Source organism: Salmo salar, chromosome 09 (assembly GCF_965601325.2).
Source record: "Salmo salar chromosome 09, fSalSal1, whole genome shotgun sequence".
Classification (NCBI taxonomy): domain Eukaryota; kingdom Metazoa; phylum Chordata; class Actinopteri; order Salmoniformes; family Salmonidae; genus Salmo; species Salmo salar.
In genome coordinates, this window is record NC_138299.1 from 24,148,350 (window position 1) to 24,167,768 (window position 19,419).

Consider the following 19,419-nt stretch of genomic DNA (forward strand, 5'->3'; position numbering starts at 1 on the left):
TATAACATAGCAAGTCTCTAACTTAATCCCTTTTTAAATCTTGAAACTTGAAGCATGGCAAGTTGATTAGATATGAGCTTTACCTAGATGTTTTGAAGGAGAAAAATCTACCCCTCAAATACCTAGCTCCTACGGTATGATAGGTTCTTTAAAGATCTATGAATACTAATGGGAGCTTAAGACAGATTGTCATGCAGTTCCGTACTGAAACTATATGCAGCAAATACAGTATATCTTTATGTGGTTCTGTATTGCAAGGTTTATACAGCTACTGTTGATTTCATAACTCTTCAGTGTTCCAGTAACTACTGAAAGTGAAGTGATTGGCCAGAGACACCTCACTCATGAGGCAAGGCTTAAATCCCCTGCTGATTGAAATGTAACAATGAAAAGCAGTAGCAGAGACTATGGCTCTCAAGGACTGCAGCAGCTGAGCATCCCTGCAACATAACAATCTCTCAGGCGGATTTATAGAGCTGGTAGAATTAGCGGTATGTCTCTGCAGGTTTACAGTATTTCAATCTCCTTCCATGACATTTAGAGAGCAACAGAGATCCTGTGTGGCAAAGCATATATCCTGGCTCTCCTCAATGACTCCCCTGAAGAACCCCATAAAGTCCCTGCTCCAGGGAGGGGGAGTGAAATGCCACTGGACATTTGGGAAATTGAAGGGAATTTGATTGTTCATGGTCCATAGCAGATCTAGGGGGGTAATTGGTAATAGTGTAAGCTATGATATTCTTACCTCATCTGTTGGTGGTGTGTAAAGACAAGTCCATGCTACTTCCTCCATCCCCAGGACTGGATCAATACTGAATTAGCCTCGCTCAATTATTCAGAGTTGACTTATGATGGGCTCTCATTAGTGTTACACTGCTGACTAACAGCAGGTGGCCATTTGAGCCTGAGGAAGGTCCCGTTTCACTAAACAGGTTCTGTAATTCACACTGTGGAGTCCAACATCATGCCTAAAACTACCTCACTGACTGTCTGCATGAATCAATTTTATATTCTACTGTATGCTATATATTGCAGCAGGCCTTTGTATTTGTCCTTCTCACCCACCACAGTGTTACCAACCTGTCTTTCCCAAACCAGCAGCACTCTGGGCCAGGCATAGTGTGAGAGGACACCAGATGTGGTGGTGGTACTGGCGGCCGCTTGGAGGAAATTATGTCACTCACCCAGCAGACAACCTAGTTCTCCTCTTGATCACTGTGTTGAATATTTCAGAAGGTGTGTGCTGCGTTCCCCTGAGCTATCTGCCATCCCACTGATGATACCAGGTCATTATCATTAGTCTGAATTTGTGCAGGTTCAGTCAGAGATTATAAATAATATTTTAAGGAAACTGCTAAATGGAACGTCGGAGACATTGTTATCTGAAATTGAACTAGGAAGTCTGGATTCTAGGGTGGAATTCGGTCACGGAATGTGTATAATGTCATCAGGTGGAGATTGGGTTGGTTGCCAAGCGGAGATAATTATGTGTATAATTATGTGTCTTTTATCAGGCTGAGGCAGCCAGGCTCTGGTACACAACAGCACTGCTCTGTCACGGCTCCTGAATGGCAGCTTTGGCCAGGAAGTGCCATGCCAGCATGGAGGGACCAATGGCACAGAGAGAGACAAGGTGCCTTTCAGGGAACTTACACTCTTTATGCAGCACAAAACCAGCCAGACTAGCACGGCTATTGGAAAATACTGGAAGTTACTATTTTCTACTGTTACCTTTCCTCCTCATTTGTTGTTGTGAGATTTTCATGTAAGGCTGATATGAAAATGTTCCAGAGGCCTTTGCTGCAACCATCATATTTTTCTGTGACTGTGGTCATTCACTATTATGTTACGTGTGGCTTGGTAGACATGGGTAGGGTCATAAGCTATGTTTCTGTGCTACATGTATATTGTGATGTACACTGCCTCCTGTATTCCATATAAAAACATGCTGGAAGTGCTGGAAGGCTAAAGCAGGAAACTTTCATAGGACATCTTACTACCCTGCTCAGCATTCTTAATACAGCCTCCATCTGCCCTGACTGGGGATTTCAGATGGGTTTTAGCCCCCCTGCCCCACCTACTGTAGAGACACACACACATACATCACACCTGGTGCGTCTGATGTGAGTTGACACTGGAACACTTACTGTATGCTGGAATATTCAGGCCAATGAGCCATTACCAGTAGATCAGCAGAGCCTGGGCCAAGTGACAAAAGGAGGCTCCTTACACGCTGCGTTAGAGCACTGTCCCGGAAAGGGAAGACAAGACATGTGTCTGCTCCCAAGGTGACATTATTGAGTTCCACACACACACACACACACACACACACACACACACACACACACAAGATGAGTAATAGATAGGAGAACAAGATGTACAGGAAGCTACCATGGCCCTATCACTAATCCAAAAAGTAACAACTATAGCAAATGAACAGTTATGGGATAGCCTTCTCTTATCCTCCTCTCTTATTTTGGTCGGTCTGTTTTGTCCATATCCCAATGTTGGACACAGGTCTCCCTCTCACTGTCGGCCATTTTGGCCTTATCTTCCACTGACTCAAGGAAACAGTTGATTTTTCTTTCAGCTGAGGCCATTTAGAAGATGAAATAGGAGTTCAGCTTCAATAATGTGCTCTGTTTTATGATGAGTAACATTATCAGGGAACAAAGAAAGTATTAGGATGAAAACAGACTCCCATTTACTTATTCATTTGGTTTCCTCAAGCCACACTTGATGTAATCTCCAGCCCAATAACACTCTTCAAATTACCAATATTTTTGTGAAACACTCCCATCTTCCCAGATGCATTACCACTGTAATAACCAAGCTTTATCCCCCAGTATCAATTCACAGAGAAGGCACCGGTGAGATCAGCATAAACCTGATTACAGTATGACCCGTCGGTGATAAAGTAATTTCCGTAAGCTGTTTGGAGGCCATATTACATGTCACACGTCTTTGAGATAATGCACTATTTAATTAGAAAAGGGATATCTCACATTGTTTTTTTACGAGGGACACTTTCAAAAAGCTAGAAGAGGCATCAGAGAATCAGACAGAGGATAGGAGGGATAATTGTTGCTCATTCAACAGGGATGTATTTCTACTCAAGAGCTCTATTCAAAAATCTTTTCCTTCTGATTCACTCCCAAATTGACAGAATTCATTCTGATGGATGTCATTTCATATGGAGGATGACGTTTTCTGATTTGCATGATCCTAGGAAGTTTCCGTTTTTCTTCGTCTTTTATTTATTTTCTTATAGTATGCTCATTTGAATACATTCTACCACGTAGTTAACACTTTACCTGACACCCAGCGTCATATGACACGGTCATAACCATGTTGTGATATGTCATAACAACTGACATAACTTGTCAGAACCTGTCATAATATGGTCATAACATTGTCATACCCATATAGTTACACCTGTTGTGACATATATTGCATGATTTTATGGATGGTTATGACACCTACATAAGAGTGTCAAACCCACATTTATTCAAATGTGCTGTTTTCCCTGCCAAGAGGTTTCCTTTAGTTTGAAAGTTTGTTTCTTAAGTTATTTGTGTTTGTTTTAGTGAATTCTTTAAAGTCATTTTTTTCCTCCATCATATTTTGAATAACTTGTAGAAAATACACTTTATGACACTGTCATAAAGCATTATGACCATCCTATGTCACTTTACTTGGATTAAGAAAATACACTTTATGACACTGTCATGAAGCATTATGACCATCATAATCATGTAAGCCAGATAGGCCTATCACGTACATGCCCTGATGTCAGTCATCAGTAACAAAGAGAGTATCTTGTCCTGATCCTGAAATCTGCTCCTGCGTTCATCCCAGTCATCAGCAGCAGAGCACTGGGGTAGGTTTATGTCTGTCATCAATGTGTGCACTATTACAATGATCATTTAATAATGTCAATATCAGAAAATGCTAAAATAACATGAACATACTGTTGACAAGTAGTCTATGGTGTAATGGAATGGTTTGCCTTGTGTGGTAGTTTTTTAGGGTTTTGACACTCTTATGTAGGTGTCATAACCAGCCATAAAATAACACAATATATGTAACAACAGGTCTAAATATATGTGCCATGACAGAATATGACAAGTTATGTCAAGTTATGACATGGTTATGACCGTGTCACAATGTGTTATGATGCTGGGTGTTAAGTAAAGTGTTACACACTCTGTGTGTACAGCAGGTCCCATATGTGCAGTGTCAATTACATGCTAATGTATTTGTTTGCTTGGGCAGCGTGACGGACGTGTCGGAGCATGAAAGCTTGGTGGTTGGTGCAGTGGTTGGTGCAGTGTTTCAGCAAGGAGTTCATTCCTCAGCCAGCAGGACACGGCAGGAGGGACACCCAGGGGCTTTGACCTTGTACCATGTCACTATCCTGGGGTGAGAGGGTGCCAAAATACTGGCCCTACTCAGACTGTGGGCCACTGATAACGCTACTTAAAAATCCCCCAATATTTAATGCTTCTTATGTGTCCAGTCCCAATTGAGACTTTCTGAAAAATATATTTTAAGGAAGAAGAGACATTGCTAGGTAGAAAGGTTGAGGCAGAAATTAACTTATGGTGAATCCACCTCCAACCTCTAATGCATCTGATCTAACTTAACTAGCATACGTAATGACTTGTCAGCTGTGCAAAGGTTAATGTATGATGTGTCAGCTGTTCATGTATAATGTATACATCTTTTGGAGAAAAAAGATGCACATTTAGATGTTATATTCGATTAGCAGCAGCAGCCAACCGTAACCGGTGTGATTTGAATGTAAGCTCAGTATTCCCCTCACAGTGGAGATGTACTCTGGGTAATCACAATCCAACCTACAGAAGCACACCCACAGTAAGCTCTCCCTATAATATATTCTTCTCATGTTATATGAGGCTTTGGCACCTAATTTGTACTGGGAGGTGGAGAGTATTGATGGTATAGAAGGTCTGATAGGAACACTGTGAGGAGATCAACATGCTGCTAATAGGATGTGTGCTATCATGGTTTTAGCCTCCCACAGGCCCTGAATCCTGGGTGACAGCTTTGTGACACACCAAATGTCTATAACAAATGTCCTGTGAGGAGAGCAGAGTTTGAACCATCAAACTGTGATCACTTGTGGTCCACGGCAGAGAATAAACTAGGATGGCAGGACCTCCTGACAGGGCTGTGACATGCACCTCCTCTCCACTCCGCACTACACTGGGAGGCACCGCTCTGATTTGTGACCTCACGCCTCAGTGTCATGCGGACGTGAGGGAATAAATAAAAACTGGACACCTGTCACCTAGAAAAGTATAAACAATTTGTTTTAAATTAGATGCCCACTCAACACTCACCCACTTTCTCAACTAAGGCTCTATTTTCTCTCTTTCTCTCTCATTTAACTGTCATGAAAAGGAATCAGCTGTTCCCTATCAGTCAGTCAAAGCAGTCCCCAGCATGTTACAACCGCTGTCCTGACCGCTACTCGATCCGCCTGTAACATCCAGAGCGTTGTCCCCCATTGCCCCATCTCCCCAAAGCATGACGTCTCCTGCTACTGGCTGAGTCTGCCAGGTCTGTTAAAATGAGATTAGAATTTATGAAGATTGCCTCACCTGGCTCACTGGCGTAATATATGCTGTTGTAGTAATTCACGTTCGGCCGTTCATTTCCTAAGCAGCCAAGGGCCCCAATATTTCACCGTGACAATGTAATCACAGGTCCACATTAAAAATAACTTATTGTTTAGAATTGGGGCCGAAAAAAAACACTGACTATAAAACTATAGCCGTCTTGTCATTCACGTGGATGTTTACCTAAGAACCGAGGTCAAAGTGATTTAAACACACAGCTTACAACCTTATTGATTACGGGGGGGCTTTCACAGACACAGACATAGACAGACATGCAGAACAGAGGATTCACAAGGCCTTTGTGTACTGATTAGCAGGAAATCTCAGTAATGACTTGTGATCCAGGGGTTAAGTAAATGGATAAGTAAACTAAATGTTTTGATTAATGCCTTAAAGCAGGTCTAATCTGTCTTGGCTGTATTGCTATCTGGTCTTCGATGCTTGATATCTTTGCATGCATTGAGCAACACATAATGTCTTCTGTCACTACTCACTTCTGCTTGTCTACCTGATTTTAGTAGTTGCCCTTTGGGCATTTTGTCACTCATACCACTGTATAACATTACAGATTTCAATAGCCTGTGAATTAGGACAATTGTTTGGTATTAAAACAGTTTTCTGCAGTCAAATTACCAAATCGCCCTCTACATTTACCACTCTCACTCAATGTCGCCCTCGTTTCCTTCCTGACAATGTTTTTCTGCTGCAGAAAAAACATTGGCAGGGAACGAAGGAAATGAGTGAGCAACAGGGGGGCTCAGGGTAGCATAGAATCAGAGAGTATATAAAAGGTAACTTATTCAGTGGTTCTGAGATGATGACATATGGTCTGAAATTTTGTCTTTGGGCTGTCTATTGTCAGAAGGATTTAGCCTTGGCCAATGAGAGAGGAGTAGGAGTGTGGAAATCACAGAACCCTATAGAAGGCAGTGAAGACACATCAAGGTATGGTTTAAAAATCTCTTCTGTACTTTGTGTTACTGCTGATGGGTTTCCTTTAGTGCATTAATGTAACCTTTTCTCAGTGCTGTTTCTGTTCACGGGGGCCATTTCAGAGCCATTATCGAGCTTGTCTATTCCCCTTTCCCTCCCTGTTTTAATGAACATGTTTTCTAAGCAGATCAATACTTTATTTTTCATGTCTCACGCTTTTCGCAAATATTCTTTCGCAAATCAATACAGTCCTTGATGCGCTGCATCACCTCCTCCCCCACATGCATTTCCTGCCCCACCTTCCAAACACACAAGGTCGTCACTGCATGGTAAGACGTGTAGTGGCGCTCAGCTTTTATTCCATTAATCTTATGGGCATTGCTGCAACCTTTTCTGCCTGATCAAGGCTTTCACTAAATATTGATATTTATTTAATATAAGCTTACAGTGAGTATGTTGTTGACCCAGGGCAAATGTAAGATGTACAATCAGGAATATATCACAGATTGTATGTAAAAACAGAGCAGTACAGCACAAAAGGTTTGCTGAAAAGGAGCAAGTATGATGTCATCGCTAGCCTCTCAGCTCTCTTCTAGCCGATGGAATCGATTTAAACATTAAACTGACTCAGGACATTAGAGATGTATTATTTCAACATGGGAGGTGGTTGTCATGAAACACATATCCATTCTCAGATCAGATAGTTGCAGGGTATGTGTTAGAGTGGGGACTTTGTTTTACTGGAGATGGGGGGTTGGGTTGGCAGGGGCTTGTGTGATTACCGCTTACACTGATTTATAACTCACTTTTAATTATCTGAGGGGGACTAGAGCCTGTGCCAACAGCTACATCCTCTGATATTAGGACAGGAAGGGGAGAGGGAGCCCTCTTTGGTTACCACCCCAGCCCCTGCCCCTATTGTCTGAGACTGAGACGGGGATTCGCTCTGCCTCCTGGAGTTTCAGCAAGCCTCAGTGGACCAGGCCAGACGGATGTGTCTGAAATATATACCCGGTATGGGATCTGAGGATTTCTAATGGAAATATGAAGCCATGTTCTACTGGACATGGAAGTCTATCTAACATTCCCTGGTGACCTATAAATTAGACTGTTGGTGAGGGCCACACAAATCACTGCCTCAGCCTATCTTCTCTAGGTTATCTCTCCTCTATTGTAGAAAGACACTGGCAGCTCCTGAGTTATAATGACTTTGTAACTGTCTATACATGGTACAATTTGACAAACATCCACACAAAATCCTAGTTGAATATGAATTTTCCCTAATTGGATTCAGTTCGCAGTTCAATAAGTGGCCAGCTTTATCATATCTGTGACTTATAGTAATCATCATGTCATTTCCATTGAAGGGTTAGTTTATTTCTGCTGAGAACCTCGAAGGCCATTAAATCTTGGTAATGAGATTTTCATTATAAAAAGAGCAGGAGACGATTCATGGACCCTCAGAGGCTGCGACATTACTCCCACTTCCTTCACATCCTCTCGCCTTCACATAATCAATGGAGATAACCAAAGTCAAAGGATCAGGACTCTTCTGTAAATATTGTTGTTTTTAAACTCACATGGGAAAGAACTAACAGTGAGTCAGATGTGTGTGTGGTTGTATTTCTGATGTAGCCATTCCTTATCTCTCTGATTGGCTGTTTACATTCACAAACACTAAGTAAACAATATGCTCTGTCTGAAACCATCCCTGAGGAATCTTTCAGCATAGCCTGTCTGCATGGCATCTGTAACAATGCTCTCCCTCGCTCTCTCTCTCTCTCTCTCATCTCTTTTTCGTGCAAGAATAGCATGGCGGCTTATGTAAGGACTAACCCCTGTAATTTCGAGGCAAATTGAGCCGTAGAAACTCATTGGTGTAATTTGGATAATGAATTCCAAAGATATCCCCACTGCTTTGGTAAGCCTGGTATGATCGATGCTCATGTTAATTCTACAGCCTTGTTCTTTAAATCAATATTAAGCCTTAATTCCTGATTCTGATTCATTTGTCAACCTGTGAGTTGAATTTAGTGAGGGTAGCCAGGAATGGGTTACATGACTTCCATGACGAATGAATTTGATAATGGAAATGAATAAAGGAATTATTCCATGGTATGAACATACGTCTCATGTGGAGTCTTGAAGTCTGAAGGGTGGTGTGTAACATCAACATATGTCAGGGACATAACAAGGGTTGTTGCTCACAGCAAACACACCAGAACGAAAAAACAAACATTGTGGCCCCACTGACAGTAATAGTGTTTGAAGTAACATGTTCATTACCATCATGATTATCATAAATTAGGAGTTTTGGGAGCCTGTAGAGCAGTGGTATTCAAACTTTTACAGCGGGGACCCCATTTCTTTTTGCCAGAATTTCTCGCGACCCCACCTCACCCCAAATATAATGAACAACTAAAACATTGTTGCATTTACATTTTGAACTCTTATCAAAATGAAAACATTGTTGCATTTATTCAATAAAATGTTATTTTCCAATTCTCTTTCTCAAAAACGTTTGTTGTCCCATTCAATAATCTGTACTCTTAAATAATGAATGATTCTATTTTTTTGTAAATAAATAAAATGGTGAAACACTGCAGTTCCTGGAGTTTGACTACCACAACTGTAGAGGGAGGGGAATAGGGGGAGAAGGGTTATTTTGGAGCAGGACTGTTTTTGTCTCTCATAATGATTTTTTATGCCAGTCATTAAACGGTCCCTTGGGGGAGTGTTGCAGCAGCAGTCATCTCTGTTTGGGCCTTAGATTATCATCAGTGCTGCTTTTCCATTAACCTTCCTCTGTTCCCTTATGCCTTATCCCTCAGGATGCAGTCACTGAGGCAGTTTCTGCTAATCCAAACAGTTATATAAAAATGTACCCTCCCCTACGTATCAATTCAGACAGTGAGGCTTAAATATGTCAACATTTGGCTCTATACTCCAGCATTTTGGATTTGAGATCAAATGTTTCATTTGAGGCGACAGTACAATGTCACCTTTTAGTTTGAAGTTTTTTATATGTTTTTGGACAAATCAACATAGTGTATTAAAGGTGTCATTAGTTTAGTATTTGGTGCCATATACCTAGCAAGCAATGACTACATCAAGCTTGTGGCTCTATGTATTTTCAGTTTGTTATGGTTGTGTTTCGGATTATGTTTTGCCCAATAGAAACTGAATGATTAATAATTCAGTGACATTTTGAAGTGACTTTTATTGTAAATAAGAAAATAAGATGTTTCTGAACACTTCTACATGAATGTGGATGCTACCATGATTATGGATAATCATGAATGAATTGTGGATAATGATGAGTGAGAAAGTTAGAGGAATAAAGATCATACCCCCCCCCCCCCCACCCCACCCCACCCCCAAAAAATGCTAACCTTGTTATGGGGGCATGATATTTGTGCATCATTTGTGCAATTCAAAACACAATCAAAACAAACTGCAAATGCAACCAACACATTTGTAGTAACAAGCTTGATGAACAGTAGTTATTGTATGCTAGGAATACTAAACTTAGATTAAATTGAATACGCTATTAATTAATTTGTCCAAATACTTATGACGGGTTCAAATGGGGGGACTAGATACATAAAGTGCATTCATTTCTAAACGGTAAAACAGATATGAAAATACCTGAAAATTCTGTACTTTTACCTCATATATTTCACCTCATTGGGGCAGCAGGTAGCCTAGTGGTTAGAGCGTTGAACTAGTAACTGAAAGGTTGCAAGATCAAATCCCTGAGCTGACAAGGTCAAAATGTGTTGTTCTGCCCCTGAATAAGGCAGTTAACCCACTGTTCCTAGACTGTCATGGAAAATAAGAATGTGTTCTTAACTGACTTGCCTAGTTAAATAAAGGTAACAAAAAATACTTGATCTCAAATCCCAAATGCTGGCATATAGAGACAATTTAGAAGTTGTAGCTTCACTGTCCAAATAAATACATAGGAGAGTTTGTCAAAACTATACATACCACTTTTAATGCGTTCTAATATAATATACACTTTAGAAGACTCTTTCTCTACTTCTTTATTTCTCTTTTTCTTCTCTTTTTTTAATTTCAAAGCTATAATGCATGTGAGGGCGTAAAAATGGTCTGTCCTCGGTTGCAACACTCACTACCGAGTTCCAAACTACCTCTGGAAGCAATGTCAGCATAAGAACTGTTCGTCGGGAGCTTCATGAAATGGGTTTCCATGGCCAAGCAGCCGCACACAAGCCTAAGATCAGCATACACAATGCCAAGCGTCGGCTGAAGCGGTGTAAAACTCGCCGCCATTGGACTCTGGAGCAGTGGAAACGCATTCTCCGGAGTGATGAATCACGTTTCACCATCTGGCAGTCCAACGGACGAATCTGGGTTTAGAGAACGCTACCTGCCCCAATGCATAGTGCCAACTGTAAAGTTTGGCGGAGGAGGAATAATGGTCTGGGGCTGTTTTTCATGGTTCGGGCTAGGCCCCTTAGTTCCAGCGAAGGGAAATCTTAACGCTACAGTATACAATGACATTCTAAACAATTCTGTGCTTCCAACTTTGTGACAACAGTTTGGGAAAGGCCCTTTCCTGTTTCAGCATAACAATGCCCCCATGTACAAAGCGAGGTCCATACAAAAAAGGTTTGTTGAGATAGGTGTGGAAGAACTTGACTGGCCTGCACAGAGCCCTGACCTCAACGCCATTGAACAGCTTTGGAGATGAATTGGAACGCCGACTGTGAGCCAGGCCTAATCGCCCAACATCAGTGCCCAACCTCACTAATGCTCTTGTGTCTGAATGGAAGCAAGTCCCCGCAGTAATGCACCAATATCTAGTGGAAAGCCTTCCCAGAAGAGTGGAGGCTGTTATAGCAGCAAAGGTGGGGACCAACTCCATATTAATGCCCATGACATACCCCACAAGACATGCCACCAGAGGTCTCTTCACAATCCCCAAGTCCAGAACAGACTATGGGAGGTGCACAATACCACATAGAGCTATGACTACATGTAACTTTATTCCACATCAGGTAACTGATACAAGCAGTAGAATCAGATTTAAAAAAACAACTAAAAATACACCTCATGGAAGAGTGGGGACTGTGAATAGACACACACACACACACACAGGTACAGACACACGGATACGCACACGTACTTTGTAATATTGTTGTATGCTGGTATTATACATTTTGTATTGTACATATGTAGTGGCGTAAAAATGTTATATGATGTACTGTTTTATCTTTAGTTTTTTGTGTAATGTAAGTGCCTTAATGTGTTTGGACCCTAGGAAGAGTAGTTGCTGCCTTGGAAGCAGCAAATGGGGATCCTAATAAATACAAATACCAATGATTTTGGAATGAGATGTTCAATGAGCAGGTGTCCACATACCTTTAGTCATGTAGTGTACATTAAGGTAGTCATGGTTGACTGCTGAGCAGCGTTTTGAAATCACTGAAGTTTGGTAGTCGGTCTCCGCCTCCACTCTTGACTTCACATATCCCTTTTCCTGTTCCCGGAAACATTAAACTCTGCACCCAAGGTGTGGGTGTTGGCCATCCACATATTTTCTTTCTGACTGGTGAGAGAAACCAATAAACTTCTGCTTTGTCAACAATGTAAATTGATATATTAAAGTCCTTCTCTGAAAGCAGGTTGGTTTAAATTATAATTTTTTATGACTGGTCTAAAAAAGCCCACAGTAAATGCAATCAAATGGTAATATGTTACAGTATGTTATAAATTCATGTAGAAAAGTGTTTGGTCAAATTTTGAAGACCGAATAAATACTACAAAACTTCGCAATGTTGGGTTGTTGGGCAGATTTTGGGTAGTGTGCCAAAATGGGAAGTTTCATTTCTGAGAGCCTTAAGTTTAGTTTCTATCTCTCTCCCACATCTCCTATTCACTCACCCTTACTCTCCCTCTTACACACGCAGACACACACACGCAGGCACACACATGCAGGCACACACACGCAGGCACACACACGCAGGCACACACACGCAGGCACACACACACACATTCTCTCATTTTTAACTCATACTCTCTCACTTACTCTACAGCACTCCTGTGAGGATGGCAGCCAATTTCTCTCTCCTGGAAGAGGACCTGTCATGTAGAGTGTGCTATCAGATATTCAGGGAGCCAGTGATCCTGCTCTGCAGCCACAGCTTCTGCAAGGCCTGTCTGGAGGAAAGCTGGAGTAAACAGGAGACGCAGGACTGCCCAGTCTGCAGAAGGTCCTCCAGAGACCAGTCGCCTCCCAACCTGGCCCTGAGGCATGTCTGTGAGACTCTACTGAGGGAGAGGGAGATTAAGGACACTCCTGGGCCCACCGAGGAGGCGGCAGAGGGGCCCTCACAGGGTGAAAACACCAGCCACAGGGGGTTACAGGGTGCGTGTGGTTTACACTCCCAGAGGCTCCAGCTCTTCTGCCTTGAGGATGAATGTCTGGTGTGTGTGGAGTGTGTGTCGGAGCATGCAGACCACAGCTTCTGCTCTCTCGTGAAGGCAGCAGGCCAGAGGAGGGAGGGGCTCAGACCCACACTGGAGGCCTTGGAGGAGAAAATGTCTGCCTTCTGCAAAGCCAAGCTAAACTGTGACAAAATGGCTGCTCACATCAGGGCGCAGGCCCAGCTAGCAGAGAAGCAGATAATGAAAGAGTTTGAGAAGCTACACTGCTTCCTGAGAGAAGAGGAGGTGGAGAGGCTAGCTGTGCTGAAGGAGGAAGAGGAGGAGAAGAATAAAAGGATAAAGGAGAGAGTGAAGGAGATAAGTGAGATGATATCATCTCTGTCGGACACAATCAGGGCTGTGGAGGAGAACCTGGCAGTGGATGATTTGTTGTTTCTGCAGAGCTACAAGACTATAATGGAGAGAGCACAGAGTGCGCCTCAGGACCCACAGCTGGACTCAGGAGCACTGATCAACTTGGCCAAACACCTGGGCAATCTCAAGTTCCAGGTCTGGGAGAAGATGCAGGGGGCAGTGAAATACATGCCTGTAGTTCTAGAACCAAACACTGCACATCCCTATCTCTATCCATCTGAAGATCTGACCAGCCTACAATCTGAAGATAAAGGACAGAGTCTCCCAGACAACCCAGAGAGGTTTGATTCATACCGTGACATCCTGGGTTCAGAGGGGTTCACTTCAGGGACACACTTCTGGGATGTGGAAGTCGGAGAAAATGATGACTGGAGGGTAGGGGTGGCCAGTGAGTCTGTTAGTAGGAAACATGGGTTAATTGAAGAAGAATGTGGCATATGGGCTGTTGGGGTAGCTAATGGTGAACCTTATAAAATGAAGAAGAAGACCCAGAGGATCAGAGTTTTGCTGAAGTGGGACAAACAGGAGGTGTCCTTCATTGATCTTAGTTCATATACACAAACCCTCAGAACATTTAATCACAAATTTACAGAGAAGATGTATCCATACTTTTATTTGTTAAATGGTCAACCACTACAGATCCTTCCAGGGAAAGTCTCTGTAAACGTGGGAAACCATGTGGAAAACCATGATATGGAATTGTTTTAAAGTGGCTATACCATGGATCATTTAGCTACTTGATTTAGAATTTTAGGATTATTTGATAAAATATTGAGTTTGGTCTTTACTGCTATAGCAGTCTAAGAAAACTCAGGAAATATGTATATATTTTTTACACATTTAAATCATTTTTTTGTTGGCAGAAAACTACTTCCACACTTCCATAATTCTTTACAACCGGTACTGGCTTACTTTCAGACGAGTCCAGTGACACTTGTAGGGGTTGTAGAACAAAACAGAGAACGCCATCGTGTCCGTGAGGGTCTCCCCTTTCCATATTAGTTTTTTGACAAAACCATTCGGGTGCTACAGACGTTTGGTAACCTAACAGTGCAGTTCAAAGGCCAAATCTTGACCAAGACAGCAGGGAAGATTACAGGAATGACACTTCCCTCCTCTCTCCAGGATATTTTAGATGAGACCAGAAGAGAGACCAAAGTACAACGTATATTTTCTCCTGTTCTCATCAATGTTACTTTCCTTTGGTTTTGTGGCTTTTGATGCTAAACAGAATCTATCCCATTGTTATTTAAAAAATATGTTTTGAGAATTTCTGTGATTGAACTAAAGTAGTGTCACAGCTGTCGTGGAAGAGAGAATGGGACCAAGGCGCAGCGGGTTACGTGCTCAACATATTTATTAAATAAAATGAGAACACCACGGAAAAACAATAAACAAACTAACGACAGGAACAGAGCCGCAGGCTCAACAAAAGCAGTGCTCTCAAACAACTACCCACAAGTGACAAACAAAAACACACACCTATTTATAGGACTCCCAATCAGAGGCAACTAGAAACACCTGCCTCCAATTGAGAGTCCAGCACCCAACCTACACATATAAAACTATCCTAGAACATACACATAGAAATACAAACATAGACCAGTGACCAAAAAACCCTGTAATACGTAAATAAACTACCCTCTGCCACGTCCTGACCAAACTACAATAACAAAATATCCTCTATACTGGTCAGGACGTGACAAGTAGATTCAGGCCTGTTGTTCATTTAGAATTGTCAGATTGACAAACTCCTTATCAATGTGCAAGACAGGACTTGTGTAAAAAGGTAAATATTGAAAAAAGGCTAGTAAATTGATTTCTCTCTTCTTCAATAAAAGAGACAATGGGAAAATATTTTCTGTTTTGGGTGGTTAACTTCCAGAAGATGGAATTCCAACCCTTCTAAATGACCATGCCTGGTGTTGTTGGAGCCATGGGGAATATAGAGATGAGGATGACCAGACACGGAGAATCTGCTTCGTCACGCAGTTCTGCCTCACCTTGTCTCAATCTCTCCATCCTGTCTCCTCTCCTTTCTTCACGGCCCAGTCGGCTTGATCGCATCAATAGAAATCCTATTCAAACCCATACCGGAGAAGAGCTGAAAATCAATGGTTTGCATATCACCTGATTAGATCTATGTGTGTGTGTGCCAGCTTGTTGTGTGTGGGGCATGGGGCCAGGGCCCCGCGGGCGGCAGCCCCTCTACATGGGAAATAGTAATGAGATTACCCCGGCCTCCAGGACCCCACACAGCAGACACAGTGATCAGATTAGGGAAAAGGACACTGAAACTTTTAGAAAGCTATGACTTCATCTCTGTCTGTCTGTCTGTCTGTCTGTCTGTCTGTCTGTCTGTCTGTCTGTCTGTCTGTCTGTCTGTCTGTCTGTCTGTCTGTCTGTCTGTCTGTCTGTCTGTCTGTCTGTCTGTCTGTCTGTCTGTCTGTCTGTCTGGAATGAAGCTCTCTCTCAGTAGGCCTACTGTTTTTTCTTGAGCCTTTCGACCAGTTCTCTTTTTTCTCTCTGGCGACCGTGCCTCAGTGTTCCTGTCGCTAAGCAAGTGTGACCGCTTTGGGAATCGTGGCGAAGCAGCTGTTGGGTGTGTGTAGAGGCTCTTGGCTGTCTGCGGAAGCCTGCGCTAGCTGAAGGTGTTGGCCATGGGGGGGATTGATCATGTCACTTTGATGGATTAGGGATCTCATTGCTAGCTCCAACGATTAGGTCACCAGCCCAGGAGACAGCAAACCACCTACCAGGAGATAGCAAACCACCTACTGCGAAATGCTGATGCTAGACTTGTCCACCGATTGTAAGTCACTGCATCAATGCCAAGCAGTGCTCCAGATAGTCAGATGGCCTCCGTGAATAATAGGCCAGAGTCCCCTTAGAGAGGAAGGAAGCAGATATCATGGAATCAGTGCAACACACCCACACACAGAAACACTTACTGTAAGCCCCCAGCCCAACTCTCTCACCACCAAGAAGTGCCCTCCCTCACCATAATGAGATTCCTCTCTTCCCATGAGCCCACCTTCATTTGCTCAGTGGTGCATTCTCTGGCTGTTAAACTGAAGGATGGACTGTACAGGTTGTCTGGCTTTTATCTTTTTCCATGATTCAACTTCATCTCTCCTTTGAAAGGGAGAGGTACAGCAGTGTTTTTAGTAATTATTCCATCTGAGACAAGCAGATCTAACCAGCACAGGAGAGGAGGTAAAATAGACTTATCATCTTATGAGGGTCTTCCCATACTTTCCTGGAGGCATGGAGACATTACTGTACCAAGAGAGATGATTGTATTAAGGTTTATGGGATATTACAGTAGAAGCTATGGCATCAGGTGGCCATGCTCTCTTCATACAGCCAAACGATGCCATGGTGACATCCATCTATCCCACACCACTTTACAGCTGGATTCACATTACATAAATGTGATTAAGTAGGGAAAACAGTTTGTTATATTACCGCTCCATAAATCACACAATATTGTTCTCCATAATAACCCAATTTTAATAAAGGGCCCATTTCATAAGTTGTAGCTTGTCTATTTCGATATAGAGCTCTCTATGTTAGAGAGGGACATTTGTGCTTTTGCCGGTTTCAGCATGTTCCTAATGACAGACCCGGTCAGATATCTGGAAATATTAACTTGCTATATTATATTGTGCAATGGCATCAAATTCAGACTGGACTGTATGCCTGGCAGCAGCTTTAAGAACATTATCTCCTTCCTTCTCCCTGTCTCTTGCGGGGTCATTTTCCTACAATTATTTGCACCAACAGCATGTACTTTCATGGAATGTTGATTTCTCTGTGATACTGTATGTAACCACACACTACAACCAGGTAACTAATTTCAAATGGTAACTCTAATAATGTAACTGTCTGTCACAATGTAACTCTTTGTACATTTTATCCAACCTGTATTCTGGAGAAAGTACAATATATAGTATGTAAGGACATTTCACATTGATATTCATATCTTAGTAGAGAATATTTTTTGTCAGCCTGTAGTTCCTGAGTTGGCATTTCCATATCGACGCCTCAATAAACAAAAACTATAGCAGACAAACAACGCTGGATAGGAAACAATGGGAGGGTATACGTTAGGTGTAAACTAAAAGAAGAGGACCTCCAGCTGTGGTAAAAGCCTGGGCCATGTGAAGCAGAGGCAGCAGCATCATAAAGATAAGATGGGTGTTCTCTCTGCTTTCCATTCTCTGGTGTCCTGCAGAGCCTTTTGTCTGCATACAAACACAACAGTGGATGGATGCGTTTTATAGCCTGTGTCATGGAGAAATACCCTCCTATTCTCACTGATTGCTGTCGCCGGCCGGGCATGCTTATCATGCCATTGTCATTGTTTTATTTGCGTAACGAATGGATCTGATAAGACTGCTTCTGCCAAGGACCTGCACATGCCATGTGCATATGTTCAATAGCATGCTTTAGTAGTTCTGAAGAACAGCGGCTCAGGTGTAGAAATGTACAGGGTTGGTGGTTAACACGACAAAGTCTCTTACATTTTCAAGATTGTGTGTTAGAAAACAATACCGTGTTGACATATGCATAGTAGTTGATGATAATTTCATAGGAATGTTTCAGTAAATGAAATTAGAACTGTAAATAAATTTCATACATCTCCGTTCCAGATCACTAGGCAAATTATTTAACTATGTTCTGTATACTGAGTGTCCGAAACATTAAGAACACCTTCCTAATATTGAGTTTCACCCCCTTTTCCCTCAGAACAGCCTCAATTCACCGAGCATGGACTCAACAAGGTGATGAAAGCATTCCACAGGGATGCTGGCCCATGTTGACTCCAATGCTTCCCACAGTTGTGTCAAGTTGGCTGGATGTCCTTTGGGTGGTGGACCATTCTTGATACACACAGGAAACTATTGAGCGTGAAAAACCCAGCAGTGTTGCAGTTCTTGACACTCTCAATCCGCTGCACCTAGTTTTTGTCTTGTCCATTCACCCTCTGAATGGCAATCATACATAATCAATGTCGCTTAAAAATCCTTCTTTAACCTGTCTCCTCCCCTTCATCTACACTGATTGATGTCACCTGTTAAATCCACTTCAATCAGGGATCATGGCTTTCACCTGGATTCACCTGGTCAGTCTATGTCATGGAACGAGCAGTTGTTTTGTACACTCAGTGTATATTACAGCCTGAGAAATAGATTTGTTGTGGAGAGCCCTCTAACTGTGACTATGTTCAAATGAAGTCTTGTCTGCCCTCTTCAGGTCTAGTCAATGAATGAGAACAGCTACAGTATATCTGTATGCAGATCCTCAAGGAGACTACAGTTCTGAACTCAAACCTTCTAGAGAGTCTAGGGAATATCTTATTTGCATTTAGATTCCTTTTGATTTGGCCCATTTCTCCTGACCAGCACTCTATCAACTACTGCAGGAGTCGATTAGTCCAACTACAGAAAGACAATTCCATAGATGGCCCCATAGAGAAGTCAAATTACAAAATTCCTAATAAGACAACACTTTTGTCATCACCTTTATGCACAAAACACCCATTGAATTATTCAAATAATTGTTGCTGAGGCTGCTTTCTTTTCCATCACTCACAGCTAAAGTTTTAAACGTTATGTTGGGTGGCCCGTGTGGCTCAGTTGGTAGAGCATGGTGTTTGCAACGCCAGGGTTGTGGGTTCGATTCCCATAGGGGACCAGTATGGAGAGAAATGTATGAAATGTATGCATTCACTACTGTAAGTCGCTCTGGATAAGAGCGTCTGCTAAATGACTAAAATGTATATTCAAATAAAATATCATTGTATTTGTCACATGGTTCGTAATAACATTTGTAGACAGTAAAATGCTTACTTATGGGTCCTTTTCCAACAATGCAGAGTTAAGATAATGGAAAAAATATATAAAATAAGAATAATCATGCCCAGCTGGCAAGGGGAAGTGCTGGTTGGTTTGTTTAGCTCTCCAGATAGGGCTGCACAATTAATACAATTCACGAAATTGCAATATTG

At 42.2% G+C, this 19,419-nt stretch overlaps 1 protein-coding gene across 1 annotated transcript; it reads left to right on the forward strand.

Annotated features, from left to right (window-relative positions):
* Window positions 1-6,394: 6,394 nt before the first annotated feature.
* Window positions 6,395-19,219, forward strand: LOC106611090 (E3 ubiquitin-protein ligase TRIM39). The gene is made up of 2 exons (XM_014210953.3): window positions 6,395-6,590; window positions 12,641-19,219. The coding sequence occupies exons 1-2, from the start codon at window positions 6,460-6,462 to the stop codon at window positions 14,112-14,114; spliced, it is 1,605 nt and encodes a 534-aa protein (XP_014066428.3). The 5' UTR covers window positions 6,395-6,459; the 3' UTR covers window positions 14,115-19,219.
* The last annotated feature ends 200 nt before the right edge of the window (window positions 19,220-19,419 follow it).

Coding starts and splice junctions, on each gene's coding strand:
- LOC106611090 (XM_014210953.3), top strand. CDS start 6,460: ATGATGACATATGGTCTGAAATTTTGTCTTTGGGCTGTCTATTGTCAG. Junction 6,591..12,640: donor GGCAGTGAAGACACATCAAG/GTATGGTTTAAA, acceptor CTTACTCTACAG/CACTCCTGTGAGGATGGCAG.